The sequence below is a fragment of the Aspergillus undulatus genome (assembly GCF_047715775.1).
Source record: "Aspergillus undulatus strain CBS 261.88 unplaced genomic scaffold BDV17scaffold_1, whole genome shotgun sequence".
NCBI classification, from domain to species: domain Eukaryota; kingdom Fungi; phylum Ascomycota; class Eurotiomycetes; order Eurotiales; family Aspergillaceae; genus Aspergillus; species Aspergillus undulatus.
In genome coordinates, this window is record NW_027396605.1 from 408,851 (window position 1) to 436,153 (window position 27,303).

Sequence of the window (27,303 nt, forward strand, 5' to 3'; positions counted from 1 at the left end):
TCTCCCTTTCCTCCCCCTATATCCAGCTCTACTCAAGAGAACAGCGAATCCAAAATGTCTATCCCGCAATCCTACAAACGTGCAGTCTTCAAATCTGCAGGGCAACCGCTTGTCATCGAGGAAGCTCCGCTCGCAGCGCCCGGTCCCAGTGAGATCCTCGTAAAGGTCGAAGCATGCGGTGTTTGCTTCTCTGACGTCTTTGCCCAAAATAACGTTATGGGCGGGGGATTGTATGTCGTTTCCCCTTTCCCCCGCCGGCTCGTAATTCCCTGACCCTGACGGGAAAATGCTGACAGTATCATTCTTTGTTAGTCCGATCATACCTGGCCATGAAACCGTGGGCCGCGTGGCTGCCGTAGGCGAAAGAGTCACTGGGTGGGCAGTAGGAGACCGGATTGGAGGCGCATGGCATGGTGGACATGACGGTACTGTGTATTCTTTTCTTTCCGGGTTCTCGCTGTCCGATATGGAATTGGCTAACAGAGGGAAAGGATCATGCAACGCCTGCCGGAAGGGTTGGTACCAGATGTGCGACGCACGAGTCATCAATGGCGAGACCAAGGATGGCGGCTGTATGCTATCCGAACTTCGTCGAGCGCATCCAGTGAAGGCCCAACTAATCAACGATTACAGACGCAGAATACTGCCTCCTGAACGCCGAGGCCGCCGTCCGTGTCCCTGAGCATCTTCCAGCCGCCAAATACGCCCCTATTCTGTGCGCCGGCGTCTCCGTCTTCAACTCGATCAGGCATATGAATGTTCCCGTCGGCGCAACCGTTGCTGTTCAGGGTCTCGGAGGGCTGGGCCACCTCGCCATCCAGTACGCGAATAAGATGGGTTTCCGCGTCGTTGCCATCTCTCGCGGCGGTGACAAGAAAGCGTTCGCCAAAGACCTGGGTGCTCACGAGTATATCGATTCCAGTAAAGAGAGTGATGTCGGATTGGCGCTGCGCGAGCTGGGCGGTGCCTCCTTGATTGTCACGACAGCTCCATCGGCAGAGGTCATGAAGCCGCTGCTGAAGGGACTGGGCGTTCTAGGGAAACTTTTACTCTTGTCGGGTGGGTGTCATCGGAGTCTGTTATATCCACTCGCTGGAAAACGCTGACGCAGCGCTGTAGTTCCCGGGGAGCTGCCTGTTGATACCGCCACCATGGTAAGTTGCAGCTATGTTACCCTTATCGCATGGAACATCTTACTCACCGATTATCAGCTCAAGTATGGGCTTTCTGTCCAGGTTTGGCCGTCTGGCCACGCTGCAGACTCGGAAGAGGCGATTGCGTTTACGGAGCTGCACGGCATCGATTGTCGGGTGGAGGAGTTCCCCTTGGATAGGGCAAACGAGGCATTTGGTAAGCTTCATCTCCTACTCGTAGATTTCGAGCGGCCTTTTCTAATTCCAGTCATTGCAGACGCGATGTTGAATGGGACAGTCAGGTTCCGGGCTGTCATTACGATGGAATGATTCCAAGGATGGGGCCAGGATGACTGGAATCAGGGTTAGATGTGCGAATCTATTCCAATCATAGTGCAAGCTACTGGTGGCTAAAGCTCCACGCATCTGCCATATTTGCGGACCCCGCGTACAAGGGCTCGAAGCTGTAGAATGAATCGACATTGTAGGCCAGCCCCATGGCGCCGGCCAGTGTGCTTTGGAACATGGTCGAAGATTCCTCCGGAAGTATACCAATATCGGTCGCGGCCAGGCTTAGGAGGCCACCTGCTTCATTTGGCAATGGTTCTACGCGCAGGCGACCACTGAGAAGGTCGACTTTCGTGACAAGTCCGCGCGTGACATCGGCAGCCCTTTTCGCGACAGCAAAGTGGTGACCGAATACTTCAAAGACAGTGATGGCCGTGTCGAGTGCTGCGCGGACACCAACACTTGCTGGATGCAAGGGGTAGGCCAGCATGAAGCCTGTCAAAGACAGAGTCGCGTTCCATTGCCACTGGTAGGCCTCATACCACCCTTTGAGAAACTCATTCATTGCCAGCATCTCATAGAGAGTGTGCGTAATGGTAGTCGCATGCTTTACGCAGGAGACTGCATGTTCTTGGACAACACCAGTAGTAGATGGAGAAGGCAAGCTGATGAAGGAACGGTAGATGTTCATGACCAGATTATGGTACAGAAGCTCCAGCAGAAGCCGTTGACGCTGGAGCCACAAAGGGGCATATCGTTCAGGGTTCAGTCCCGATCCGTCAGTTGAGAAGGGCTTACCCCCTTCTCTGCGCTTCGTCTTCATGGCGTCCGGGACAGTCTGTAGCCATTCTCTAATGCCGCCCATCTGCGCCGTGAGGAATTCAGCCGCCTCTTCCAGGGAACTTGTGTCTGTGTACAGATTTCCCGCGTCACTGGCCGCCAGGAGCTCCGCACATTCATCCCAGTACTTAGAGTGAATAGTTTGCACCGCCAGTACCAATGTTGTAACCAGGCGACCGTAGGTAAACCAGGTCACTTTGTCTCCATACGCTGCAATGTTTGACACCGACAGTCTAGCCAGTTCATGATCGTCAGCGGGGAGCTTGCAATTTGCAGTCCCTTCGCACACGGAGGATGGCCGACCGAGCTTCATGCAAGTCTTAGTCTCGACTGTATATAGGGTCCACCATATCCGTCTACGCAGTTCACGTTGAGGGCGCGGCAAGTCGGCAGGCGGGTCGAGGTGGAGGCCAAGGATCTGGGCTGTACGGACGGCGAGCGCCAGCGTAGTATGCGCCATATTCTGAAAGGAGGCATTACACAGGTAGACGGCCGAAAAGATATGGCATTGGAGGGTGCTGATGGAAGGGCTCTCCAGTTCTGACATGAGAAGGGTCTGCGAGCGGCGATAGTACCATCGTCCAGCGACACTTGCATCGGCAATATCAAGCTCACTGTCCGGTCTATTGTCTGGTGTCAGAGCCACGCCGAACTGCATACACAGGGCCAGAATGATGTCAACCAGGGCAGAAGGTGCTCGCGTTGTGGCAGAATTTACCCAGAGGGACTTGTAATGCTCACGGAATGCGGCCTCGTCCAGGATCTGGTATGTTGGGTGATACGAGTACCAGAACATGTCCAGGAAGAAGTCTTCCTGGATGCTATTGAGGTATCTCTCTGCCCCCATACGGCCGTCTGCGATCGACCCGTCTCCGGCGAGCTGTTGCGGCGAGGTGGGCTGTACTGTATGGTCATCCTGGGGCTATTCCAGAGCGGCCGAGAGGTACGCGTTCATGCGGCCGATGAAGTAAAAGGATGAAGAAGGCCCATACCACTGGGCCTGGGACGAGTGCGCGGTGCGTGTATGAATTCCATCCCACCCTCTCCGCCGCTCGCTTTGCATAGACGAGTCTCCGATTTTGATAGATCCAACATTCCTAGCACCTTCGAGCTGCTGTTCCAGGTCTTGGACCCTTTGCTGTAAGCGCTCCACATCTCTGCAAAATTAGTCAGCGCACGCTTTTAGAACAGGTGGCAAGGGGGGCTACCTCAAAGCTTGCGGCAGCGTCTGTGCCTGTGCCCTGGCGGCATTTTTCGCGGGAATCTTCTTTATGCAACGACCTCCCCTATCCTGGCAATTCTTGCAGGGCGAGCTGCTGTCGCATTTGACGCGATGGATGCGACACCAGTCGCAGGCGCGTGCCACCTGGTGGCGCTTAACCCGCGGGGCTGACGCACTCAGGGGCGGCGTCGAGGCCGAGGCCGAGGCAGGCGAACAGGACGAGGTCTGCTTGTGGTTGCCGTACATGAATGTGGAAAACATCACGTCGCTGAGCTGAGTTGAAGAAAAGAGCCCAGGGCTGGGGGCCACAAAGACAGCACTTTCCCCCGCCAGCGTAAGCGACCTGCTTGAATCCTTCCCGATCTGACGAGAGCACTATTCCTTTCCCGGATGAATATCCGCAGCTTCGGCCTGGTATTGAAGTAGTATAGATTAAATCTCAATTGGAAGGACTTTAAATTGTTAGCATTACAATAACCATAAGTCAAAATAAGGCTGAAGGCCTACTAATAGGGCTGACCACCACGAACGGTAACCGACGTCTAACCCTAACTTTCCTCGCTGTTACACATCCAGACATATACACCCCGGGCCACGGGCGCGTCGCGCTATGAAGAATATATCTCCAAAGCTCTAAAATCCGCCTCTATCGATTTAAGAATCCCATCAACAAACGCCCCCTCCTCCTCCTCCTCACCCGGCACCCCCAAGCCCAAAGCACCCACCTGCCACCCAACAGCACAAACCAGACTCCCACCCCTCAAACTCACGATATCAAACGCAAGCGGCGAACCCGTGACATCCGCGGGCGTGGCAAAAACCACTTTGCTGATTCTGATCTTGGATTTCGACTCCGAGCCCGATTCATTATTGTCCACATTTGGCTCGGGCTCGGGCTCGCCGTCAAAGGCGAGCAGATTACTCACTCTGTACGAGCAGTCTCGTTCCCCTCCGACGTGTTTTGCTGTCCAGGATCGAATGCTTGGTGCGTAGCGGAGGAGGCCGATAGCTTGGTCTGTTAATCGGACAGACGCTTCTGAGAGGGACTTGGTTATTTCGCGCGCGGATGTCCATGCTTCTTCTGGGAGGGTAGAACTGGACCTAGGAGTAGTAGAATCCAGCTTCTCTGCCTCTCTCATTGACTGAGTCACTATCCGCGGCCGCGGATGCACAGCATAATCACCAGAAACGTAAAGCCCCCAATTCCCCTCCTCAGCCCCAATCGAAGCCCGCATATTAACCGCGGTCCCCGAAACAAAATTCGTAACCTGCGGGTCCTGAATAGCTCTGCCCAACGCACGCACAATCATCTGGTGAATCGTGCCCGTGAGCTTCGTCTCATTGGCCCGAGATACCCTCAGCGCGTTTTGAACCAACGGGGCCTCAATCTCAAGCAGTCTTAACCTGCTACTATTCTTGCAGGACGGGTCAAAGAACATAGGTGCGCCGGTCCAGGTTCCTGCATCACGAGGGCTGGATGAGGCGCGGAGGCCGAACATGTCGTTGATGAATTTCGGCATGCATGCGGCGAGGAGTGGTCCTAAAAGGAACTTCCAGGATATAGGCAGACGCTCCGGTGTGTCGAAGGGTTGTGGGAGGGGATGGGCTGAAGGAGAAACCAGGAAGGAGTTGGAGAGTTCCTGCTCTTCTGGAGTGGGAATGTTGTTCCATGCGTTGAGGAATGCGCGGTGGAAGATAAGCCCGCTCAAGCCATCGCCTAGGGTATGTGAGAAGGAGAATGCTATGAAGCAGCGCTTGGTCTTGGGGTCATGTTCGGTTGATGTTGCTGCTAAGGGAAGGATGACTATGCGCCAGGGCGGGATGTCGGCTGGCCAAGGACGGTCGAGGATGGGTAAGAGGGTTTTCTCAAGAGACTTTGTCTCGGTCTCACGACTGGTCTGGTCGTGAATGATTGAGATGTGGTTGTTGAGGTCTATGCTCGACACTTTCTCGTAGCTTGCTTTGTCGGTGTGCTTGTCCTTGACAATGACGCTTAGGTATGGCTGCTCCAGGATGCATTGTCTTAAGGGCGCAAGAAATGATTGAGCTGAGGTCAAATCTCTGGCGTCTGGAATATTGTAAATGGCTGCGATGACAACAGCATTGTAGAATCCGAGATCCTCGCGGCTGATTGTGCGGCGCTCATTAGGGCCTGGTTTTGTTAGCAATGAGTCTGCTTGGAGAAGGAAATAACATACTCGCGAGTCTCATAGACATTGTTCTTGATGATATTACTCTGAGAGAACTAAATAAATACACTCGATAAATAACTCCAGGGGCTGGGTTCATGCCTCGATGAATATCAAAGCTCGGATGAACTCGATGCCGCTAATTATTATAGTGGAGATCCAGCGCAAGCATTCCCTCTTTTGTCTAGACCAAAGATAACTTTATAGTAAGTGGATCGGATGAATCCAACGACCGCTCATATTCAAAGCAAGCGTTTCGTTTTTCGCAAAAATGACGATAGCAATGCTCCGATCTAAACTTCCATCCACCAGCGTAAGAAAGCCAGGCTTACTCTGGGGTGCCCAAGGAGCCAGGCAGCAACGTTAGTGCAATGGATTAGTATAGTAAAGCGACATTAACTTGATATACAGAGTCATAGGTAGTCAATTTAGTAGAATTGAGCACAAGATGAAGCAGGAATTTTCACAAACTCTAAACCCAGGTTTGAAGTTGCTTCGTGACATTTTGGGCGAACATAGCTGGAACCAGGTGACCCAGAGGACTTGCCCATTTGTTTGGCTATGTCTTGGCTGTAATATCTTGGGAGTATTATGCTGGTATTGGGGAACGATCAAGAGGTCAAATCAAGCTTTGCCCTTAGATCACTATTGTCCGAAAGCAATCCCCAAGCCTAGATCACAAGAGAAGCACCTGCATTCTATCCGTATTTGCCTTGGTCGGTTTTAGATACCTGACCTTCCCCAACACCTTTTCAGACCCCCGGCCGAACCTGAACCTTCTCTCTAGTATCAACCCCCAACCAAAGCAGATCGGGCCCACTATAATGGCCATGAACATCAAGCATAGCCTTGACTTTCTTGATCTCCTCGAAATCCAAGTCCGCAATGACAAGGCCTTCCTCTTCCTCGCCCAGACCCTGGGTGAGCTTGCGGCCGTCGGGGGCAATAATACATGCACACCCGCCACCGCCAATATGGTACAGCTTGCCGTCACCAAGTCTCATGCGCTCGATGCCGGCTTTTGTGTAGAAGGAGGAGGCGAGCACGACGAAGGTGTTTCCTTCGATTGCGTGGGTTGTGGAGAGGTTATGGGCCCCTGGTATTTGCAAAATAAGATTAGCAGAATCCCAATACTCAAGCTAGCTTCGAGTAGGGTGTGATGGATAGTCAAGGTAATGGAAGGGATTTGACTTGGTAGTTAGACTTAGGGTTGACTCACCCTCCCCACACTGCGACCAAAGCGCACTCCCCTCCGGAAACGCCGTAAAGTAATTCATGGGCGGCCAAGCCGCAACATGAATCTGCTCACCCTGGCTATAAGTATGATAGCTCAGCAGCTCAGCGCGCCAATCCTACCGACCCCTTCCTCCTCAGCGACATTCAGCAACGAGGACCCAGACCCCTCGCCATACAGGATGCGTTCAACGTGCCTAGGCTTGATCTTGCGCCTGTGCATCTTGACCTGTCCGTCACGCCCAATGTGCGACTGCGCTAGGTAGAGCGAGTCGTTGTCGTTCTCGGAGTATCCCAGCACGACGGCGATATGGTTTGCGGCGGCGCAGTCGCAGATTGTGCGGAATTCGGGGGAGTCGCGGCGCAGCGAGTGTTTCATGTATTCGGAGGCCATTTAGCTGTTGCTGGGATGTCCAACTGCGCGCCGGAGTCGCGAGATAGGGTCGAACTCTCGGCCGAGACATGATTCAACCGCTCATGCCGGGTCAGAAGGTCCTTTCTCGAGAACGAACGGCCACAGAAGCAGGAATATGGTTTCTCCTTTGTATCTGGCGCCAATAGTGAGTTTAAAGCTTTATCAAGGAAGGCCGTGACAGACGCAGGTGGTGGAAAAACACGGGTACGAGAATGGCGCTGTAAATGCTCGTGGCGAGTAAATGTGCGCGAACAGGCTTTACAGGTGAGTTCGTCTTGGCGGGCAGCCCACCTCGAGGCAGCAGGGTATGCTGGCATGATGCCGGAGACTGCTCGGGGAGGTGATTCAAGGTCATGGAGACTGGAAGAAGGAGGAGTCGGGGCAAGACCATCACTGATAGATGATGTGACGCGCCAGCCGAGTTGGGAATCCTCGTCCTCACTGGCTGGTTGCTATATTGTAGGGCACGCTAGAGAGATACCTAGGTAGATAATTCTACTGTCCAAAAAACTACAAGCGCCTCCCTCTTACCTAATCTAGATATTACTATTTTAAGAAGGTAAGTTAGACGCAGATCGCCCCCTTTTTCATCTATGCCAGAAACAATTAGAGGGGATACCATCCGTTGCTTCCTTGACATCTGGTTTGAAGCCCAGAGTGGATTGTTCGTAACGTTCTGGGAAGAACTCATCCAGTCTCACATACAGATCCGGGTCGTTGTGTATTGCCCTTAGTGCATTAGCGGCCTGTTGTAGAAGGATGTCAAGAAACATAGCACATACCATGCGTTTGCAGAAAGGTCGTGCCCGCAGGGAAGTGATATCCCTCGTATTCATCATCTGTGAGATTTAAGAAACTTATTCTCTTTTCTGAAAAGGAGAGAAGAAATACTTTGAACCAGCACGTGCGAAATATCCAATTTTGTGGCACTCCGTTTTCATTAGTATCTATGCCGATATAGGACTACTGGAACAAGCCATCGGCCGCGATGGCCAGGTAGTTGCTAGCTCCAGCGCCTCTCTCATCTGGTCATGGGCTACCTCAGATGCTTGGTGCATGCGCTACTTTATTCAGCGGTACCTTGAGCGGATGCGTGTGTCATCAGAGCCGGCAATCCACATACCTCGAGCTCTTTTCAGCGCAGCCTTGGCATGGTCCTGTTTTATACGCGTCGGCGGCCGACATAAAATTGATGCCAACGCATTCGACGCGCCGGAGACTCAACTAGTAGGGAGTTTTACGAGCTCCCATGGCCCTCGGGGTGTCGTGCGGGGTGTCGTGCGGGGTGTCTCGCGGGGTGCCCAGCCATCACAAATGTTGCTCAGTGACACGCGAGGTGATCTGAATGTTATCATTCAGCAGTGATTGGCCATTGAGCATATCAAATAATCTTCAATCTTCCTGGAAGGCCAAGCATCCGCTCATCGCCCACATCAACCCATCTCCTCGCTATGCCCGCGCCAACAGTATCTGACTTTGTGAATCTATTCAGTGGGGGTTCCAACTTTCTCGCGGGGTTTCCAACACAATCACTTCTATAAGTGCGACGACTTGATAAACGTCCGCGTGACATTTCAACTGCGCATCAGCAAGCATCCACAAACACCCGCTCGCGCACCTTCACCAGTTGCAGATTGGGGTTTCAAGCGGGATGAGAATCTGCTTCGTCTTTGAGGGCTCGACTTCCAAGGTTTTAATACCAACTATTGCAAATGTGCACTGCAGCTAGATATCTTGGATATATCTCTGAGTTTGACAAACCTGAGGTCGGATGCACATCTATGTCTTCCTCGAAGCACAAACCTCAGCCCATCTAGCTGGCATATGAACATAGCTCAGTGGACGTCCCAACGTTCCGATAAGCTTCCTGCCGTGGTGGAACGCCATGGCTGACGTTTACCTGGGGATGTTATACCTGTATCGTAGTATTCTATAATATTAGTACTATATACATCTCAAAAAAATTGCAAAGGAATGCATGCTATGACTTCACCTCGGCATGGCCAGGTGGAAGGCAGTCCTTCTCGTGGTTCGGCGCATCTTATTGCATCGTATCCCTCTATCTCATCAAAAACAGAGGCCGGAATCCGCGGACAGCTTGAATGCGTAACGCGCATAGTTATGGAAACATGATAATGTGTCCAAGCATATCTTGGCATTGCTTGTCCTTCAGGGCCCATCAAGCGATCAACATGAACAACAAGGTGGTTCTTGTTCTAAACCATGGAGATACATATATAGTAGTTCTATCTATTTGTCTATTACAGTGCAATTCCAGTGTAGCATCCACCATCTCGCCAAAGCAGAGACTTCACCCCATCCCTGACACAATATATACTTCCTCCAAGGTCACTCACATAGACCTCCCCCTGCCCTCCTATCCTCAACCCAATGGTCTCATGAAAATGACGAGCAAGGATCTTTTTCTTGGACTTTAGATATTGCAGTTCAGTCGGACCAGACAAGTCCACGCAGTTTAGCGAAGATCCAAGAGGATGCTCGCCTCTATCCGTCCAGTACAGCAGCTGTGACTTCTTGTCAAACTCCAGGTCAATCGGTTCCGGTAATCCATCTAGCAGGAGTTCAATGTCGGCTCTTTTCCCTGCGGTCTGGCCAGACGGTATCTCAATCCCAGCACGGAAGATCCGACCACGGCCAGATTTACTCGGCCCCTTCTGTGTCCAATAGACGTGTCCGCGAGCTTTGTCGAGGGCGATGCCGACGCACCACCGAGTAAGGTCATCGCGATCAGTGGGTGACGTGAGATCTCCGGTCTGGATCAGAATCTCGTGCTGTGACCCGTCAAAGTTGCACCGGTACACACTCATTCCTTCGCGGTCACAGAAGTACACCTTGCCAGCGTCGTCATCCACCACAAGCTGCTTTGGTGTATGCACAGTGCCTGGCGGCATTATTGTCTGGATATCCGTACCATCGAGCTTGGCAGAGTGAACTGACCCGTCGTGGGTCGAAGTGGCGCGGCCCATGTTTGTCCAGAACATTCGGCCCGTCGAGCGAGATATGTCAACCCCGTCGGGGAGCGACTGGCCGGTGATAAGCGCGGTCATTTTCCCAGTGAACTGATCGTAGCGTAGGATGCGTCCCGCGGTGGCTACCTTGGAGATGTCGGCAACGTTGGATCCTAGCCCAACATCCAACACGTACAGACTGGGGACTCCGTCATTGTGCGTCTCCTTGTCCTGCACTGGAGCTGGCCCGTTTAGTCCACCCTTCTCACTCTTCAAACCGAGCCGACCTTGACTGAGATAATTCTCGCGGAGCCAGTCGACCGTCATCGTGCCGTCGAGTTGACGCTCTTCGATATAGTTGTCCTCGATGAAGGCAACCGTGTCAAGCCCGATCTGGTCCATCAAACGACAAGGTGGCTGACTGGCTGGCAACTGGAACATATTGGTCCAAAGGAGGTCAATTTGCTCGGCAGTGCTGACCTCCTCGGCAAGTATAAGCATGATTTCCCGTTTGATAGCGGCCCAGAGACGGTTGAAAATGAAGCTATATTGTCAGCCGTGTCCACAAAAGGGAAAGCGAGGAAGACATACCCAGTCGACTCCTTTCTTGCGGTTACAGGAATCATTCCACACGCTCTTAACGTGGTACTCAAGCTCTCAAATAGTTCCGGTCTTGTCTCTCCATCTGTCATCAGCTCCACTATGCGGATTGCTGTTGGCATGGTGAAATGCATATTTAGCACTCTCTCCCGACGTTCTCGTGCCACTTTGTCCAGCATCAATCGGGACTTGAAGCTACTACTATTGGAAGCGATAATACAGTCGGCTGGTGCATGGCGATCAACCTCGGCGAATGTTTCTATCTTGAGCGGCAGCTTCTCCGGGACGGCCTCGATAACGAGCCAGGCGTTTGCGACGGCAAGTGGAATCTCGGTGAAAGTCTCGTATGTGCCGCTTACCGGGTGTGGAGCTGGAGTGATGGCACTGAACTCGTCTCGATGGGTGTCGATGAACTCGGCCGCGTCATGTAGGGCTTGGGCAGAGGGGTCACGTATGTGGACGGTGTGCCCGCCTGCAACGAAGAGAGACGCGATCCGTCTACCCAACACCCCAGCGCCAAGTACAACAATGGGGCGTGTCATAGTCTGAATCCTTCTGATAGAGATAGGCGACGGTCGTGAGTGCAAACAGTTGATGATGAGCAGAGGAAAGAATGGATAACCTCGGATAACAGGCGGAGTTGGGCCTCCCTCTTCAATATATATCAAGCTTCCGCGATCAATTCGCGGAGATCACATCACAAAACCTGCGGCTGCCGAATGCCGAAGAAGGTATACGCCGGACGCCCTCGGAAACTTTGGATACTCTTCGGAACCAGTTCGGAGCTGCCTCGCATGCCACCTATACTCGTCACAGAACTGGCCCACTTCCTCAAGCGGATATGGCTAGGGTGTGGGTCAGCTGTGGCCACTCCAACAAGAAATCGAGGATAGTCGAGGATAGTCGAGGATACTCCGGCTTGCATGTCAACCGGAGTACGTACTTCGAAGTTTTGCCAGCCGGGGAACAGATCTTCGCTCTTTTTCGCGCCCTTTCGGTCCATTAACCGGCGACATGCGCTGTCAGAGTCCCCAGCGTGAGTAGGATGTTTATACCGGTTCGCCGGCACTACGGAGATACCCCATGTGCGCTGTTGAGTTTGCAATAGTAGATCCTGCTGCATTTCTTCCGCTTATTATCAACTAAACACTCGTAGGCTTAATTGGGCCCTTACAAGTATCGTGCTCTATATGGATGCTTGCAACCGTGCTATGTCTTTAACACACCTCGGGAGGATACCGTTTCGCATGTGCATCATCCTTGAAGCATTGTGTTGCAGCCTCTCTAACCTGCAACGTCATGTTTGTGCAGCGAGGGTCGCAGTTAGATTATGAATTTGCACTTACGGGTCACTTATCCAGAATAAGATACAGTACGCATTCTAGACCTATCTGATAGAGATACTACATGTTTGAAAAGGCCTAAAACAGGAAAACCTGATCCGTAGCTTTCGCAATCGGTGCAGGCATAGCCCACCCCATCCCCGCCAGTGTCCTCTTCATAGCATTGATCATCGGAGGCGGCCCACACAGGAGTACTTTGACATCTGCTGCCGCTGGCCCAATATGCTCCGCAATCATTTCACCACTCACAAAGCCCCTATAACCCTTCCATGTCTCGTCTGCTTTGCTAAGGACATACCACATCTTAAATTTCTGGGGAAACCGTTTAGCGAACCCCTCCAGCTCTTCACGGAGGAGGATGTCTGCTTCCGTGTTGTTGGCGTACAGGAGCGAGACTTGTGTCGTGTCGCCCTCGTCTTCGCAGATAGCACGGATGAGCTGGTACATGGGCGTGATGCCAGTTCCGCCGGCGATCATCCCGATGCGAGGGGCGTATTGCCGTGAGTACTTCATCGCGCCCTTCGGACCGCGCATCTCGATTGTTTGGCCAACCTGCATCTGCGCTAGGTGGTTCGTTAATACGCCGTTTGGGTAAACTTTGATCAGGAGCTCAATATGGCCGAGATCAGTGTTGTTGGAGATGGGGGTGTAGGAGCGTTGTACGCTTTTGCCGTCGATGATTGCACGTAGGGCGACATGTTGGCCTGTTGGGAGGCCGAGGACGTCGTCTGGCCTGGGGAGGGCGAAGACAAGACGGTAGACGTGGGGTGCGGCTTCCTTTTTGCTGATGAGAGTGAAGCTACGCCACTGGCGGGGGTCAAGAACCGGGCTACGGGCTTTTGGTGGGAGGGTTGTGGGTGCGAGGCGGATGAGTCGTGCCTTTGAGGTTGGTCGTCGCGCAGAGTAGTGCGTGAACTCTTGTTGAACGTCGATCTTGCTTGCTGCCCAAACCCCCAAACCCACGGTCAGGGATAATTGCGCGATAGTCGCAACACCAACACCGGACCAAAAGTGGCTTGCCCCGAGGTTCAGGTTCTTGGGAGTTTTAATCGAGGAGAGTAGTGCCCGTAAGGAATCTAGCAGCTGGGAGGAAGTCCAGTGGTGATGGTGGATTGCTAGCGGCACAGCGCCCACGGCGCCAGTGAGGCCGACCTTGACGAACAGGCCCAGCCACGAGGAAGAGGATGGCCTTTTGGTGTTGATAACAGCGGCTTGGGAGACCTGCTCAAAGGTCGGTCGATAGACCTCGACGGTCTCGGCATGCTCCTGAGCAATCTCAGTAACGCTACAAAGTGGAAAAGCAGAGAATGGATTACCTCGTCTGGGAGATCGCCGACATAACAAGGCTCTAGCTGCTCGCGGGCCTCATCAGAGTGGCCAACGTCCTCAAAGGCTTCCGTAGCATCGGAACCAGCGACTGCAATCAAGACATCGCCTCCACCAGGGTGATCTTCGAGGTACTTGGTGACATCGTAGACTGTATGGTATTAGGTGATATCTTGAGGAAATGGCGGACATGCACACCTTTGTTATGCAGGATTATCCAGAGGTCGTCTGGTGTACAGTGTGCTTTGACTTGTTCGAGTGTGTAGGAGGGCATGGTGACAGTCGAGGATGATTAGTATGGCGTCCACGAGAACGAGCGACCGGCTCTCCATTTGTTTTATATAATGCATCCAAGCCGTCATAGGGTCCTTTTCCCGCTGTGCAATCTATTTCCGAGATCGACCCGGCATGCCGTGTACTCCGATAATCCGAGCAAACTCTTCGGCCGAGCTTCGTACGGGTTTCGGCTCGGCCTCCCGTTTGATCAGCAACTTTTCTGATGTCAGCCATTCAAGGATATAAAAGTGTCACCATGGCCGTCGACTATCGGTATACTCAACGTGGGACAGCATCCGAGGAACACACCTGCTACCATGCAGTGCCATTTCTACCTCGTTGGAGATGAGCTTTCCTCAGCACAAACCGTCGACGTTAACCCTCAATGGAAGTTCGAGGACTTACAGCGCGCTGTCGGATTATCGTTTCATGTTGCACAACCACTAGGTAGGTGATGTGGATGTCTGGTCAAGATTTGCGAGCAAGAGATACTGACTGAGCAGGCATTTCCTTCCACTCCACGTCTTCTGCAGCCCTTGCTTCAGTTGACGATGTTCTCTCGGCAGCGAGCTCATCGACCTCGCCCATCGGCCTTCGAATCGATGGCAACGCCGTTCAGTCTCCCCAGGGTCCGCCGGGACTCCCACTCGTCGGCAGCTTCTACGAAATCTACCCTGACCACCTCGGTAACCACTATCGACTGTTCCGCAAATACGGCCCCGTCATCAAAACAACCAACATGGGCAAGACGGTCTATCTCACCGACAGCCCCCAGGTCGCAGCTGTCTGCTTTGCCGAATCCATCTACATGACCAAGAAGATCAACGAGAATCACCCGCTCTGGGGGGTCAAGGACAACACTGCTATCTTTATTGGGGATACCGAGACGGAAAACTGGCGGCTGGCTCACAAGTTCCTGCCCCCTGCTATGGGTCCGAAGGCTGTGAGGCACTACACTCCGCTGATGCAGAGCTGTGTGAGGAAATCATTTCCTATCTTTGACGAGCTAGATGCCCGCGATGAGTCCTGGAATGTGTACCAGTATATGCTCAAGCTCGCCTCACAGACTATCGGAACGTTCTCACTCGGTAAGGATTTTGGTCATTTCGCCTCTATCGACACCCCCTTGCATCCGATAGCCACGAATATTGCCATTCTGCTTTCTCTCAACAAAAAGATCACTGCGCGTGGCGAGTGGTACCGACATCTACCCTTCGGCGACCCGGCTCGTCTGCGTCAGGTCCAACATACCGTTTACTCGATGCTCCAGGAAGCTGTTGATGGGGTTGCCGCCCGTTCCACTGGCAAAGATGCCCCAATGAATGAGGCGGCACTGAGTGCGTCCTGCGTCGTGGACTATCTTCTCCATGGTGTTGACGAGAAGGGGGAGCACTTGCCAAACGGGCTCATCCTAGCCAACATGCTCATCGTCACAGGCGCTGGGTTCACTACCACATCTGCACTCCTCTCGTGGCTAATCTACTGCCTTGTGACATACGAAGGCACACAGGACCGCCTGTACCAGGAGCTGGTGGAGCACGGCATTGTTGGACCAAACGGCGAGCGAAATGAGACCACTTGGACACCGGATCTCGCTCACAGCCTCCCATATCTCAACAATTTCGTCAAGGAAACGCAGCGGCTACACAATGCCTCCTTCCAGCCCGGCCGAACGACCAAGACCGAGGTGATCCTACCAGGTGGATACCGACTACCGCCTGATAGCGTCATTGTCCCTGCGCTCTATGCTATACACACGAATCCCAAGATCTGGCGGGACCCATTCCGCTTCGACCCTGACCGCTGGGACTCGGAGGAGGTGAAGAATCTGCACCGTTGCGCTTATGTGCCATTTGCGACTGGGCCACGGGGTTGCATCGGGTTTAACTTTGCCTTGTTGGAGGTGAAGATCCTGCTAGCGGAGTTGGTGAGTCGGTACGAGTTTGTGAGAGAGGGGCTGGAGAGTATTGAGTATGACCCTGAGTTTCAGCTGATTCGACCGTTGAATTTTTATGTGAGGGCGAAGCGTCGTGTTTAGCTTAGTGGTCAATGTATACAGAAGGAATTGCATTAGTTATTACCACCATAGATCTCCTTTAAAGCCTTCAGGGCTCGAGAGTATGGCCCGAAATATCGCACGTTCGTGTCTGCGTCATACCACTCCGACTCGCGCGCTTCACTCTCAAGCACTGTAAGCAGCCGTTGAGCAAGCGCATTAGGATCCGTCAAAGTATTCAACGGCACGTGGCTTAGGCTGTGCATGGTGATGGCACAACTGACAGCGTTATGAACAAACGCCCATGAGCGGCAGACAGTCTTGGAGAAGCGATGCAGCTCCAAGAAGTGTTCCACGACTTGCATCGCTCGGCGTCGACAATCGGCTATCACAGCATTCGATGGGCCCGATGTAGCCGAATGTGGAAGCTGACCAACACGGCAGATCGCGTAGTTCAGATGAATACCAAGTGCCAGGCGTTCGAGATGATCCTGAAGTGACCTGCAATGGGCTTTGGTCGTTAAAAATGGAGCAGCGGCTTCCCAAAGCCCTTCTAGACTAGCTTTAGATTTGGAGGCCGTAGACGATCCACTGTCTTCCAACTGACCCTGCTCAATGATGATCTGACATATCCTGAATATGCACTCCTGAAAGGACAAGCCAGACACTGTCGCAAGAGGGATAGGGCAGTTTTTGGTAGTGAAGCAGCTGGGCGGGCGGTCGTAGGTGAATGAGAGGAACGTGTCTTGCCATACAAGGGTCCACCTGGTATTTGTCAGCGAAAATTCGAGTCCGGCACTGAAAATCAGACCATAACCGGCTTCTTTGTACTTGCTCTTCCGGTGACAACGAGGTGGACGTCTCGTGAAGTCCGATACTTTGCGCAAGTCTTATCGTTGTACCTACTGCAGTCAGATCGCATACCGGACACAAATAAAGCTAATCGTACCCATCAAAATCCAGGCACTGTTCGTGTCCAGGTTATTTCGTAAGCAATGCCCAATCAACGCCATAGCCTGGATTTGGTCCATGTTGGTATGGTTAAAGAAATTCGACAATCGCAGACAGTGAAACGAGGAGCAGACTGCTGACTTAGTTCACGCATCTTTAAGCAACGTAGTAAACAACATACTGAACACTTTGGACCGTAGATCTCTCTCTTTCGCTAAATCGTGAGTAAACTGCGCACCACAGGCCAGGACTGCGAATAACAGAGCTAGCCATGAAGGATCTGGCTCGGCGGGCTCCCCAACTCGCCCCCGGTCCTGGATAGATGCTTGCTGATTGAGGAATTCAAATAGCAAGAACCCGAATGTATCAATATTCACAAGGACCGGATAGAATGGATACGCTGTTGACTGGTATGCTTGCCAGTATCTAGCGGTAGTCAGCGTATTTCAACTATCGCTATTTTCAGCTAGGATAATGGCTGAAACAGATCATGGCAAAATGGACGCATACCGGATCATGTCTGACTCATCTGGGAGAGTCTCACAAACATCTTTGGCCGAGGCTTCAGGTCCCCAGAGACTTGTGAAGGGGTACGCACGCGGTACGAAATGATCTATGCTACCACCGTGAAACATCGTGTCTCCCGAAGCGGACGCTTCTCTACATCCCAGAGCTAACGGAGTATCTGAGTGGCTTCCCAGGAAGATAGTCGCGCCCGTCGCGTCTTCAACGACATGCCGTCCACTGAATTTGCTTTGTGAACGGATAGGAACTCTCCCATCGCCCAAAGCACCTCCGGAGGCGAGCGTAGGGGTCACATCGGGCGACGAGGAAGGAGCAACAGTCATTGCCCGCAGGTCTTTCTTGAGAGCGGAAATCTGCTGCTCGATGTGTTCAAGCCGCGACATAATAGCTATTGGTCCAGTCAGTACCGCCGAGCCCTCTACAGTCTGGGTTTGCCTTTTGAATAGGTTAGTATTCCTCCGTCAGAAGATGGTTAGAATATGAGCATACAGCCGGTCTTGTCTGCCAACATCCTCCTGCCGGGGCGACCCCACCGTTGTCGAGGAATTCCCCTGTCTCTGAGCGGAAGACGATGGAGCACGGCATAACTCGCCATGACCGCGCTTGAGGCAGCTGGAGCAGGGCACTCGGCCATCACAGCGGACTTTGCGATGCCGGCATGGGAAGCAAGACGTGATACCTCGGGTTCTGCGCTTATGCTTGAGTAGTTCACTCACAGCGGCCGTATCATATGGATAGACGTCTTGGTCCATGTCTATCTGGGCAGATGACGCACCAATGGCGTTATCTGGCTGCCATACTAGTACAAGGCAACAGACCACGCGGCAGTGAAAAGCAGAGGCTCCTGCGATCTTGTCTCCCGCCCGAAGCCGGGCCGAGCTCGGACCGATCACGTGGAAAGGCGCCTTGGGTATCGGGCCGTCATCATTACGTTTAGCTCAGCAGTTGCAGCTGGTGCATCTCATGTATCCTCCCACCTTGATACAAAACAGTGTTGCCAACGCTTTAAAGGCTGGGACGCCAAAGTCGAGTAGCAGCGTGACTACTCGAGCGAAGCCTTTGCCCGCAGCCGCGTAAAGGGCGCTGCCGTAGATGCCTTCTGCGTTGGAGATCTCAGGCTCGTTGCTCAGGATACAGGATACGACGGTGTCCGACCCTGTGAGCGAGGCGATATAAAGAGGGGGAAGGGAGGAACGGGACAAACGATGCATCGAGAGGTTTTGCCTGGGTTCTCCACGGCTCGTCAGGGCCATGGATCCTTATCCAGTTTCTGAACACAGCTGGACGAATCAGGAAGTATGTCTTCCATTAATTCTTGCAGCGGAGAAAAGGGCGACTCAGCGACTTGACTCAGCAGGGCGTGCGTTGGCCAGAATAGCGACGCATATCGCGCCAATGGGTATTCTGTCTGGAGTCTGCAGGTGATTGCCTCAGGACTGTCTAGTTGTAGCGAATAGTGGAGACACGTGCAGCTATGAAGCAGTGGGCTTTACTTTTATCTATCCCATACCATTTTGTTGGCCCGTTTGTTCCAGAAGCAAGGGGATAGTCCTTGACTGACGCGTGAGCCAACCTGAGGATCAACTGTCCGGCTTGCAACGGTCTTGCTGCGCAACTGTGACTAACCCAGGACATCTTGACAGGATGTCTTTAGGCTCGAGAGCTCGCCTCTGTGGGTCAAAGTCCAGTAAACAGCTGACATTGCATTCAAAAAGCAAAAGGTTCCGCAGCTTCATCCAGAAGCACTGGCCGCAGGGAAAAGGTAAGCCAGATCAGCAGAGTATGTGCTCTCTGGCGTCGTATCATGGGAATCTGATCAAGCATCTGATCGTATAGGTTGCCGAGGCTGGTAGGGAGCGCAGATAGTGCCGTCTCCAGGTCGTGATGGCTGTAGCACTGTTCGATCTCGCGCAGCTGGCAGTCTGCTAATCGAAATCTGGACACTCAGTCAGCAGTCTTGCGACAGAATTGAACCAACAACTTGTATTCCAGCCGATTTGGAAACAAGCTCTCGGTAAATCTGCTTCTTACGCTTGTCTGACCAACGCCCGCCGAGTTCTTTGTTGGCAAATAGTCTCTGCTGGACGAACATGCGCACGTCGTGTTAGACTCTGGAGAGCTTAAGCTCTATCGTGGCACCCAGGAGAGCCGAGACTGCTCGCTGGATCTTCGGGACCTGGCGACTAGTCAGTAGAAGCTGGGCCGCTGGCAGTGATTTGAGGGATATCAGGGCCTCCATCAGTCCTCCAATTGTCTTCACACTCGTCAAGAGCATCTAATACCAGAAAGCAGCGACTCAAGGGCTCTAGGCATCTCTTAAGAGCGTAGCGTACTGAGCTGAGAGCTGGCTGAGCGCATACACTCCCAGTCCGATGGTAAAGAGCCCTAACAGCTTCGGGAGATCGAGGCATCGATAACTGTCGCAGAATGCTGCGCATGCATCCTTCTACTGTGCGCTTCCGACTATCGGTGAACTCGAAAACAAAAGAAGGCAATTTTGACTGCCTCCTCATTCTGGTAGGCCTTTTGCAGATTGGCAACGACTGTCGAACTCAGGATCGTCTTCCCGCTTCCGGCTTGGACGGCGTCAGATTGAGCATTGCAAATGGCAAAAGGTCTTACAAATTCCATGTAACCATGGCAAACGCTCCTCCCCGTGGGGCCATCTCCTAAATACCTCGTCCCGCAGAAGCCACTCACCAGTTGTCAGCACGTGTTTACTGCGGGCTCGCTCGTGGTCGACCGTGCTGTCAATATCTGAGATTCGCTGCAGCAGATCCCTGTCTTCGATATCTTGCAAAGCGTCTGTTGTCCATGCCATGAGTACCTTGCTGCGGCCCTGGTAGATTCGTGGGTCTCTTACCTTTCAAGCTGGACACATTCGCGTGAATCGGTTCAAAGAGATTCAACACCTCTACCATCCGCCAACGTTAGAGTCTCCGCGCCACAGTGAGGTTGGTATGGCACGTCTAGAATACGGTGCGGTGAAGGCACTTACTCGCCATGGGTGTGACTGCTGCTAGCTCCTGCTGAGAAACAACCAAAAGAATCTCCTTTGCGACTGCTGCTGCATATTCCTGTCAGGCCTTATTCTTGTGCGAATCAGCGTAGTCACAGATGCCACTTATAACCAGACATCGGAAGTCATTCATCAACCCGGCTGCTTCCATCTCAAAGCACAGGACTTTGCCTCCGAATCGAGAATTGATCTCGTCCAGTAAGACCCCGTCTTTGATAACCCGGTTACCAGAAGCAACGAGGCCGTAATGAATCTTCGTATCGCGAGGGCTCTTTCTCTTGATGGCCTTGCTAGAGTTACAGCTACTGCATGATCGCTGTTCTTCCTCCTCCTCTTCCTCCTTCCCCTGCTGGTCCGGCTTCGTCTCGACGTGCTGGTAATTGGATGGAAAAATCGTATCCTCCAGTGACTCACGCTGCGTGTACTTGGGCGCTAATCTCGGCCACTTTCTTCTCCATCGCGTCGAGAATCTCGCGAATCCGCGAGCCCTCCATTTCATGCCTGACCCTGAGCGCTACAAGCGCTGTCTTGAGCACCGTCGGTGGGCCGTCGAGGGATCCCACGCGCCTAAACCCATTGCCTTGCTCGGACTTGCCAAAAACCCATTGCACTACGCCCCCGTAAGTGTCTACGGGTGCACTCACGACGACATCGCCTAGCCTGACGGCTGGGGGTACCCCGCCCTCGATACCCACCATAAGACCGAACTTGATCCCGGGAAATGTAGAGGTTAACCTTGTTGCCACTGTCGCTGAAGCGTTGTTGCCAATCTCACCAAAAGGCAGACAGGCTATGGCGACATTGTGGGTTGCCTATCCGGCCGAGTTGAATGACTATCTTCCTCTATCCCCCTTACTTGTAGACATGGAATATAATTGTAACCCTCTACCTAGTTAGACTCCCCTGAGCCTCTTTCCTTTCCTGGTAATTTATTTCTTCCAAAGTATATGGAGTGTTAAATAGCAGATCTTCTTCCCCGTGTCTTTTAATTACCTCCTATTAAGCCTGTTCCAGATTAAGTAGATATGCTGTGTATTATCTGGTATTTTCTTAAGAAGGCCCTAGTTTAGTAGTACGTGCCAGATTTTTATCATCCTTATTACCATCCTATAATTCATCAGTAATGGCGGCGTCCCAAGTTCCTGCCTGATTGATATCTTGATATATTAACTGGTTCTTCCTCTGCAGCTTATAGACTCTAACTGGTCTATGCAGTTGTAGACTGGTTCTGAGATACTAACTGGAAGTCTTTGGTTGGTTCTTATCGCTAGGCATGATAACTTCATTGTATAAGGGACTGACTGCAGTTTCCCCTTCTAAATACCCTTGTGTTGTATTAGCAGGGGCCATGCTTGCATTATCCGACTGATTTCCCTCTTCCCGCAATTGTGTAATTAGACTTGGTAAATCTGGGGTGGAGCTCAGTTACAGGCCGGACAATATAATCCTCTGCGGTCCCGGGTGCCTGTAGCTGAGCAAGAGCATCTGCACGCTCCCGAGCTACTCGTTCTCCCTGAAGATGCTCTTTGACCACTTCCACAGTGGTCTCCATGTCATGTGACGTGAGGTCCGATTGCGATGACTTCTCCAGCCCCGTCGGAGCCGGGGATTAGGGTGCCTTGGCCGTGGTCTGCGGGTGACCAGGGGAAGGTGCCGTTTGCGACTGCAGTGATCGTCATTTAGCATGAGCCTCACTCACTTATATGGACTATGGGATGGGTGTCGCTTGCTTGAAATATCAGGATAGTTTATCGCCCATGCGTGGAGCTTCACCAGGACATCAGTCGGGCCTAGCCCGGAGAGCTCAAGCTCGTCCCTCCAGATTAGGGCTCCGGAGCCGTCTGCTGGAGCGGTGCCGTGGAGCTCCCAACCGCTGGTGGATGTGACGACTTGGACTTGTGGGAGAGACGACATTCTAATTGGGTAATGAGTTTGCAATTAATCTAGATTCAAGTCGGATTGATAAGTTCCGGTGCGGTGTTGGAGATTGAAGTATGCAGTGCCAAGTTGGGGTCTCCAGAGTCTCCAATTGGGTGGAGCTCTCCAACTAGGTATGGGCAAAGGACATGTTTACAGCAGCCATTACTCACTCAGTAGAACGTGGAGCTGTTGAGTTCGAGTCCATGTGCAAGCTTGAATTCGATGTACTCTAACCACATGATCTAAATGATCCAGATCACTACCTGCCCTATATCTGATCTGGTCTGAAGTCTCCGAGTGGGGCCTGAAGAGCTCGCAAATGGAGCTGGGACTCGAACAACCGGACCAAGTAGACGCAGCCTGGCGCGCCGTCACCCTCAGCAAAACTGATAGGGCCGGCAGAAGCTCAGTTACGTCTGCATGAGCAGGTTACTAAGTCCCATTACTTGTCGACAGCCCCAGCGCAAGCGATTCAACTGCATATTGTCATCAAGGCTCTAAATCAGCGTGCTAGCGGTGGCCACCTTGGTATGGTGTCTTGGTATCTGCTGATTTCCATCTGCAGCTGACGATACTTGGAGCTCTCGTGGAGCGTACGAGCCTGTCCGTCGGGATCAGTAGCTTGTTGGTTCATGCCCTCACTATGCTCCATGACCAAGACACTGTATGCCCTCCATTGCCCTGATTATCAAGTTACTACTCTCAACCGTCAGGTTGTATGGTTCCAGTCTCCGATCGAGGATAGGAATGGTGAGCTGGAATCGGAATCTGGGGCTGTATCTGGGTCTGGTGCATGTTTGGTGCACTTGACAAATTAGACTGGGAACAAGTCTGACGGCAGCAGAGAGTCAGAGACAGGGTTGTTGGCAGCTTGACTTTTTACTAGCGTAATAAGAACAAACTCGGCGAAGGGCTGCACTGCATTTTGAGGCCCCAGAGGGAGCTGAAGCCATGTCGACATGATCGGCATGAGATCAACTGGAGACGAGATCTGCGATAGTTCTGCCTGTGAATGAGCGCTACGCATAGTCTATGTAGATACTTTCTGTCGGGGTTAAGCATGGTGGTATGTAAACCTTAAGGAGAGACTCTATGCATCCGTCTGGTCTCACCCGCCAGTTGTCTGTGCCTACCCCTCTCCAGGAATCAAGCTAGTACAAACTTTCTTTTCTTTCTCGCATACTTAACCCTTCCATGTATAGACTGTAATACCAAGTCTCCGGTTACTTTGCTTGCACAAGCGGATTCTCACCACGCGATCCAAGCCCTAAGCAACGCTTCACCCAAACCATGATTGATTGCCTCCCGAGAGGCCCGAGATGCTCTGTAGGAAAGTAATACGGATTAGTCGTCCTGCCATTGCTCTGTATCTAATTGGCGACTGTGGGCTTCGCTTGAGCGAGCGATCCGGTTTCTTGTGCAGCTGTGCTGTACATCCTCTACAATATGCATGCAGATCCCTGCCGCCCTCCGCAGACCATGGAGTGACGCAAGACATTTCTAGAGAGGCCAGTCCAGGACGGATAGTTCTAAGTGGCGGACGAGTACTATGGCTTCCCCCTGAGACCAGGCCCTCTTGTTCAGCGATAAATTCAAATACTCTTGCCCTGAGACACGCGTCAGGTTGGATTTTCTTCATAGGATTTCCAAGTATATTAGGCATCATTTATTTTCAGTCCTCTTCATCCTCTATTTTCTAATCTCTCTGCAGAATGAGGGCATTGGAAAGGCAGACGATTTGCACACACTTTTCCTGTTATGAAATATGCATGCACAGGGGAAGAAGGGCAGAACGAGGCTGTATCAGCTACACGTACGTAGCCTACCAAGGAGCGGATGCCTAGATAGTTCTCATTCCGGGCACCGTGCCCGCGATAAGCTTCTCACGATACTTGACGATTCTCTCTTGTACAATCAATAGATTCTTGACTCTTAGATACAAGGAGGGGTCGAGTTCTCAGGAGTTGGAGTAGCGGTCAATCCGCCAGAGATCACGTGGTCTCATACTTTCATATCATTTCCCCTAGAACACGCTGCACAGATATACAAGGTAAATATATATATTCCATCTCGGATTTTCACTCATCCTGCACTGCTGAGTTTATGTCAATGAGTCTGGATTATAAATGGATAGTGTTTTGAAAGGCACGGCAATCTCCAAGTAGTACAATGCCAGTTCAGGTAACTAAATTTCATTAAACACTATGCCACCGATACCCATACCAAAATTTGATCTGCTGATCTAGAAGACACAGCTATGGTGGTGTCGGCGGCTTGAAAGCCTTTGTGGTGCTGCGGTGCAACCCTACCTATTGCAATCCGCAATAGTCATAAGTTGAGAAAGAAGGGCGAAAGGATGAGTTTCTGGAGACATGTGACGTAGCAAATCAAGCTGCTCCCTATCACGGATATTCGAGCAACTTATTGCATAGTGATCTTGCTGGTCTGATTTTTATAAAATACTAAGCTGAGGAAAGCTATATCGAAGTATTGTGTGAATGAAACATTCAAAGCGAGTACTAATTTCGGAGCATCGTATGTGACATGGACCGCTGCAGATCCCGCGCGACTCACGAGGTCCTGCAGGGCTCGCGAGATCTTGCAGGACTCGCAACAGACACGATGCGCGGAGATCCTGACCCTTTTTACCTGGTGAATGCCGCCTTCGAACGCGCAGAGCTGCACAGTTAAGAAGACGCTCATGACCTTTTTTTTCCAGATTCAGGGAACAGCCTGGTTCTCCTTCTCCTCTCCGCGGTACCCTTCTCTTCATCCCCATTTTCCTTTTTGCGAAGTAGCCATTGAAAGCGTCTTTCCAGTCTATCTTCTAGCTAGAAGCATCAAATGTCAGCCAAGATCAGAGCATCTTTCTCAAGAAAATCAGATCATACATCTGGGTCTCTCTTGAATACAATCCATACAGATATTGTCATAGCAGCAGTGCCTACTGCGAAGACCACATATAACCACCAAGCAGGATTAGACTCAAGAAGATTTACATTCATTCCAAAAAGGCTCTGGACCGAAGGTCAGCTCATATCAAGTGGAAGGTGCCTCCGGGTACCCTACCGCAACAAACACCAGTGGGAGAAATACGAACTGCCGCGTTTATTAGAAAGTGAAGTAAATAAATCAGACAACAGTCTTACAGTAATCCAGCTAAGGCGCTTCATACTCCGATTCATGGATGTAGACTTCTGAGCCTCGGCGATTGATGTCAGACTAAATTCCTGTCAAATTATTAGCTCCTAAGCCAAGCATAAGAGTGATGCTTTGGAATTACCAGATTAATAAGTTCCTGGGACATCTGTGTTAGTCGCGCGATCCGCTTCCTGATCCTTGCATACGCTTTCTCTATTTCCTTTTGGAACATGTCTCGGTCTTGATCACTCCAAGTACCTTTTAAATAGGGCCACATAGATGTGCTATAAGTCTCCCAAAGTTCTTGAAGGATTATAGCCTGTTGTGATTGAGTTGCATCAAAACTAGCCCATGTTGTTGCATCCCTTAAGTGCTGATCAATCATTTTTGGATCTTGACCGCTTGAGTCCAGTGTTCTGTTACGCTGAGAATAAATTAGCAAGGCTAGTAAAATCAACTCCTCCGCTATTTCACCTACCATCTGGGTGAGATGCTCTTCTGCGGCATGACATATGCTATACCATTCTTGCTCAAGCTGCCGAAGACAATAATCAAACAGCTCTGCTGCGGATCTAGGAATCTCAGCATATTCAAGTGTGCTGAAGAAGATCTTTGGTCCCAGACTCTGCTGCTCTGCGAGCGGATCTGCCTTATCTTTGTCCATCTTGACCATAATCCAAGTAATGATATGCTTAGAGGACGTGATGTTGTTGGGTAACAAGCGTATTGGTGATTCATGGGGCAGGTATGCCGGGAGTACCACGTTACATTCAAGAAAGCCTAAGGACATGTCATTAGTAGAAATCAGGAGAGAGTGCTGAATTGGGCTGACAAACATTCTTTCTGGTGGGGTTGCCTGACAGCAGCAGGATTTGGCATTGATTTCAATTGTACTTTCCAAATCCATATATCCTTATTAATTTGCCTACCTCTTTCTTCAAGCTTCATTTTGCGCCACCAACGGTAGTGAACTCCATTAGGAGAGTTTTGAATAACTGTATTCTTCCCAGGGATTGTTTGCCTGTCAAAGATCCTAAAAATATCAGTACAAATTCATATCCTAGTATGTTTAACTCACAGGATTGATTGTTGCACAGGGAGAGTTGTGATACATTCTGCATATCTCTCCACTACGCCTGAAGTGGAAAGCCCTAACGGATATGACAGGGCATCAAAATGTCGAACCACCTCTTGATAGTCCATAACTTGGATAGTATTCTCACCGCCCTCATTTCGGGAGAGAAGTATCTGTTTTCTTTTGACCGTGGCAATAGCTTTTCGGAAGTCTGATGCGCTCATCTTAATTTCAGTCACCTTGGAAAGAAGAAGGCGAAAGATTCTGAAATTCCTCAATTGAGATGCGAGTTGAAGAGGGGTTGTCATCGTAAAATCTTTGACGTCCACGGTAGCCCCATGATCGATAAGCCACTCTACAGCTTCAGAGGCATGGTTCTTGACAGCACAATGGAGTGGTGTGGATCCATCAATGTCTTGGCGGTTGAAGTCAATAGAATTTTGACTGAAATTTGAAAGGATTTCAAGCATATCAACATCTCCATTTGTAGCGGCCAAATGAACAGGGGTTCGACCAAGAAAGTCAGGTGCATTCACAAGAACTGCGGCAGTTGGAATAAGAAGCAACTCAAGCAAGGTTCGATTGCGAGATGCAACTGGAGCATGCAGTAATGGTATATCGTACTTGCCGGCCACTGAATGTTGAACATCTGCTCCCCGGTCAAGAAGTAGTTTCACAATCTGTTGGCTTTCCCCAATCACAGCAGCCTGGAGAGCATTTCCATATTTACCACTCTGCATGTTGATATCTGCTCCCCGGTCAAGAAGTAGCTTCACAATCTCTTGATCTCTGCTTAGTGTAGCAGCCTGGAGAGCAGTCCCATAATCACCACCCTGGATATT

General features: G+C 51.5%; 12 protein-coding genes across 12 annotated transcripts in view; 2 read left to right on the top strand and 10 right to left on the bottom strand.

Annotated features, from left to right (window-relative positions):
* Nucleotides 1-54: 54 nt before the first annotated feature.
* On the top strand, nt 55-1,463 carry BDV17DRAFT_278543 (chaperonin 10-like protein; the record flags this gene model as incomplete). The annotated part of the gene is made up of 7 exons (XM_073759548.1): nt 55-230; nt 313-425; nt 492-572; nt 634-1,059; nt 1,120-1,154; nt 1,212-1,350; nt 1,411-1,463. The coding sequence occupies 7 exons, from the start codon at nt 55-57 to the stop codon at nt 1,461-1,463; spliced, it is 1,023 nt and encodes a 340-aa protein (XP_073621052.1).
* BDV17DRAFT_248683 (fungal specific transcription factor domain-containing protein) lies at nt 1,045-3,725 on the bottom strand. The gene is made up of 2 exons (XM_073756125.1): nt 3,470-3,725; nt 1,045-3,418 (listed from the first exon to the last, which is right to left on the bottom strand). The coding sequence occupies exon 2, from the start codon at nt 3,106-3,108 to the stop codon at nt 1,534-1,536; it is 1,575 nt and encodes a 524-aa protein (XP_073621053.1). The 5' UTR covers nt 3,109-3,418; nt 3,470-3,725; the 3' UTR covers nt 1,045-1,533.
* BDV17DRAFT_285946 (uncharacterized protein) lies at nt 3,184-5,700 on the bottom strand (the record flags this gene model as incomplete). The annotated part of the gene is made up of 3 exons (XM_073760806.1): nt 3,184-3,418; nt 4,159-5,635; nt 5,682-5,700. The coding sequence occupies 3 exons, from the start codon at nt 5,698-5,700 to the stop codon at nt 3,184-3,186; spliced, it is 1,731 nt and encodes a 576-aa protein (XP_073621054.1).
* A 724-nt stretch (nt 5,701-6,424) lies between these two features.
* On the bottom strand, nt 6,425-7,299 carry BDV17DRAFT_285947 (carbon-nitrogen hydrolase; the record flags this gene model as incomplete). Its single annotated transcript, XM_073760807.1, has 3 exons — nt 6,425-6,768; nt 6,892-6,982; nt 7,033-7,299. 3 exons carry the CDS (start codon nt 7,297-7,299, stop codon nt 6,425-6,427), a joined length of 702 nt encoding a protein of 233 aa, XP_073621055.1.
* A 591-nt stretch (nt 7,300-7,890) lies between these two features.
* Nucleotides 7,891-8,569, bottom strand: BDV17DRAFT_248687 (uncharacterized protein; the record flags this gene model as incomplete). The annotated part of the gene is made up of 1 exon (XM_073756126.1): nt 7,891-8,569. A coding segment is annotated over exon 1 (248 nt), but the record flags the coding sequence as incomplete, so codon positions are not given.
* A 564-nt stretch (nt 8,570-9,133) lies between these two features.
* On the bottom strand, nt 9,134-11,431 carry BDV17DRAFT_278546 (3-hydroxyacyl-CoA dehydrogenase; the record flags this gene model as incomplete). Its single annotated transcript, XM_073759549.1, has 3 exons — nt 9,134-9,220; nt 9,678-10,833; nt 10,881-11,431. The coding sequence occupies 3 exons, from the start codon at nt 11,429-11,431 to the stop codon at nt 9,134-9,136; spliced, it is 1,794 nt and encodes a 597-aa protein (XP_073621057.1).
* Nucleotides 11,432-12,310: 879 nt separating this feature from the next.
* BDV17DRAFT_285949 (uncharacterized protein) lies at nt 12,311-13,832 on the bottom strand (the record flags this gene model as incomplete). The annotated part of the gene is made up of 3 exons (XM_073760808.1): nt 12,311-13,498; nt 13,549-13,709; nt 13,757-13,832. 3 exons carry the CDS (start codon nt 13,830-13,832, stop codon nt 12,311-12,313), a joined length of 1,425 nt encoding a protein of 474 aa, XP_073621058.1.
* A 160-nt stretch (nt 13,833-13,992) lies between these two features.
* On the top strand, nt 13,993-15,888 carry BDV17DRAFT_3224 (cytochrome P450). Its single transcript, XM_073764375.1, has 2 exons — nt 13,993-14,281; nt 14,338-15,888. Exons 1-2 carry the CDS (start codon nt 14,152-14,154, stop codon nt 15,870-15,872), a joined length of 1,665 nt encoding a protein of 554 aa, XP_073621059.1. The 5' UTR covers nt 13,993-14,151; the 3' UTR covers nt 15,873-15,888.
* A 16-nt stretch (nt 15,889-15,904) lies between these two features.
* Nucleotides 15,905-18,058, bottom strand: BDV17DRAFT_278549 (Zn(II)2Cys6 transcription factor; the record flags this gene model as incomplete). The annotated part of the gene is made up of 6 exons (XM_073759550.1): nt 15,905-16,595; nt 16,642-16,732; nt 16,780-16,914; nt 16,963-17,207; nt 17,292-17,662; nt 17,840-18,058. The coding sequence occupies 6 exons, from the start codon at nt 18,056-18,058 to the stop codon at nt 15,905-15,907; spliced, it is 1,752 nt and encodes a 583-aa protein (XP_073621060.1).
* Nucleotides 18,059-18,226: 168 nt separating this feature from the next.
* BDV17DRAFT_248703 (uncharacterized protein) lies at nt 18,227-18,524 on the bottom strand. Its single transcript, XM_073756127.1, has one exon. It carries the CDS (start codon nt 18,515-18,517, stop codon nt 18,245-18,247), a length of 273 nt encoding a protein of 90 aa, XP_073621061.1. The 5' UTR covers nt 18,518-18,524; the 3' UTR covers nt 18,227-18,244.
* A 1,862-nt stretch (nt 18,525-20,386) lies between these two features.
* On the bottom strand, nt 20,387-22,239 carry BDV17DRAFT_285952 (nucleoside phosphorylase domain-containing protein; the record flags this gene model as incomplete). The annotated part of the gene is made up of 3 exons (XM_073760809.1): nt 20,387-20,698; nt 20,751-21,137; nt 22,099-22,239. 3 exons carry the CDS (start codon nt 22,237-22,239, stop codon nt 20,387-20,389), a joined length of 840 nt encoding a protein of 279 aa, XP_073621062.1.
* A 2,387-nt stretch (nt 22,240-24,626) lies between these two features.
* Nucleotides 24,627-27,303, bottom strand: part of BDV17DRAFT_248706 (ankyrin repeat-containing domain protein) — a 4,163-nt gene continuing 1,486 nt past the window's right edge. Inside the window, exons 3-10 of the mRNA XM_073756128.1 lie at nt 26,465-27,267; nt 26,223-26,419; nt 25,865-26,166; nt 25,529-25,810; nt 25,395-25,475; nt 25,137-25,262; nt 25,007-25,076; nt 24,627-24,951 (exon numbers count right to left, since the gene is read on the bottom strand). Coding sequence (XP_073621063.1) covers nt 24,698-24,951; nt 25,007-25,076; nt 25,137-25,262; nt 25,395-25,475; nt 25,529-25,810; nt 25,865-26,166; nt 26,223-26,419; nt 26,465-27,267 — 2,115 coding nt within the window. The 3' untranslated portion in view covers nt 24,627-24,697. The remainder of the gene's footprint in view (nt 24,952-25,006; nt 25,077-25,136; nt 25,263-25,394; nt 25,476-25,528; nt 25,811-25,864; nt 26,167-26,222; nt 26,420-26,464; nt 27,268-27,303) is intronic.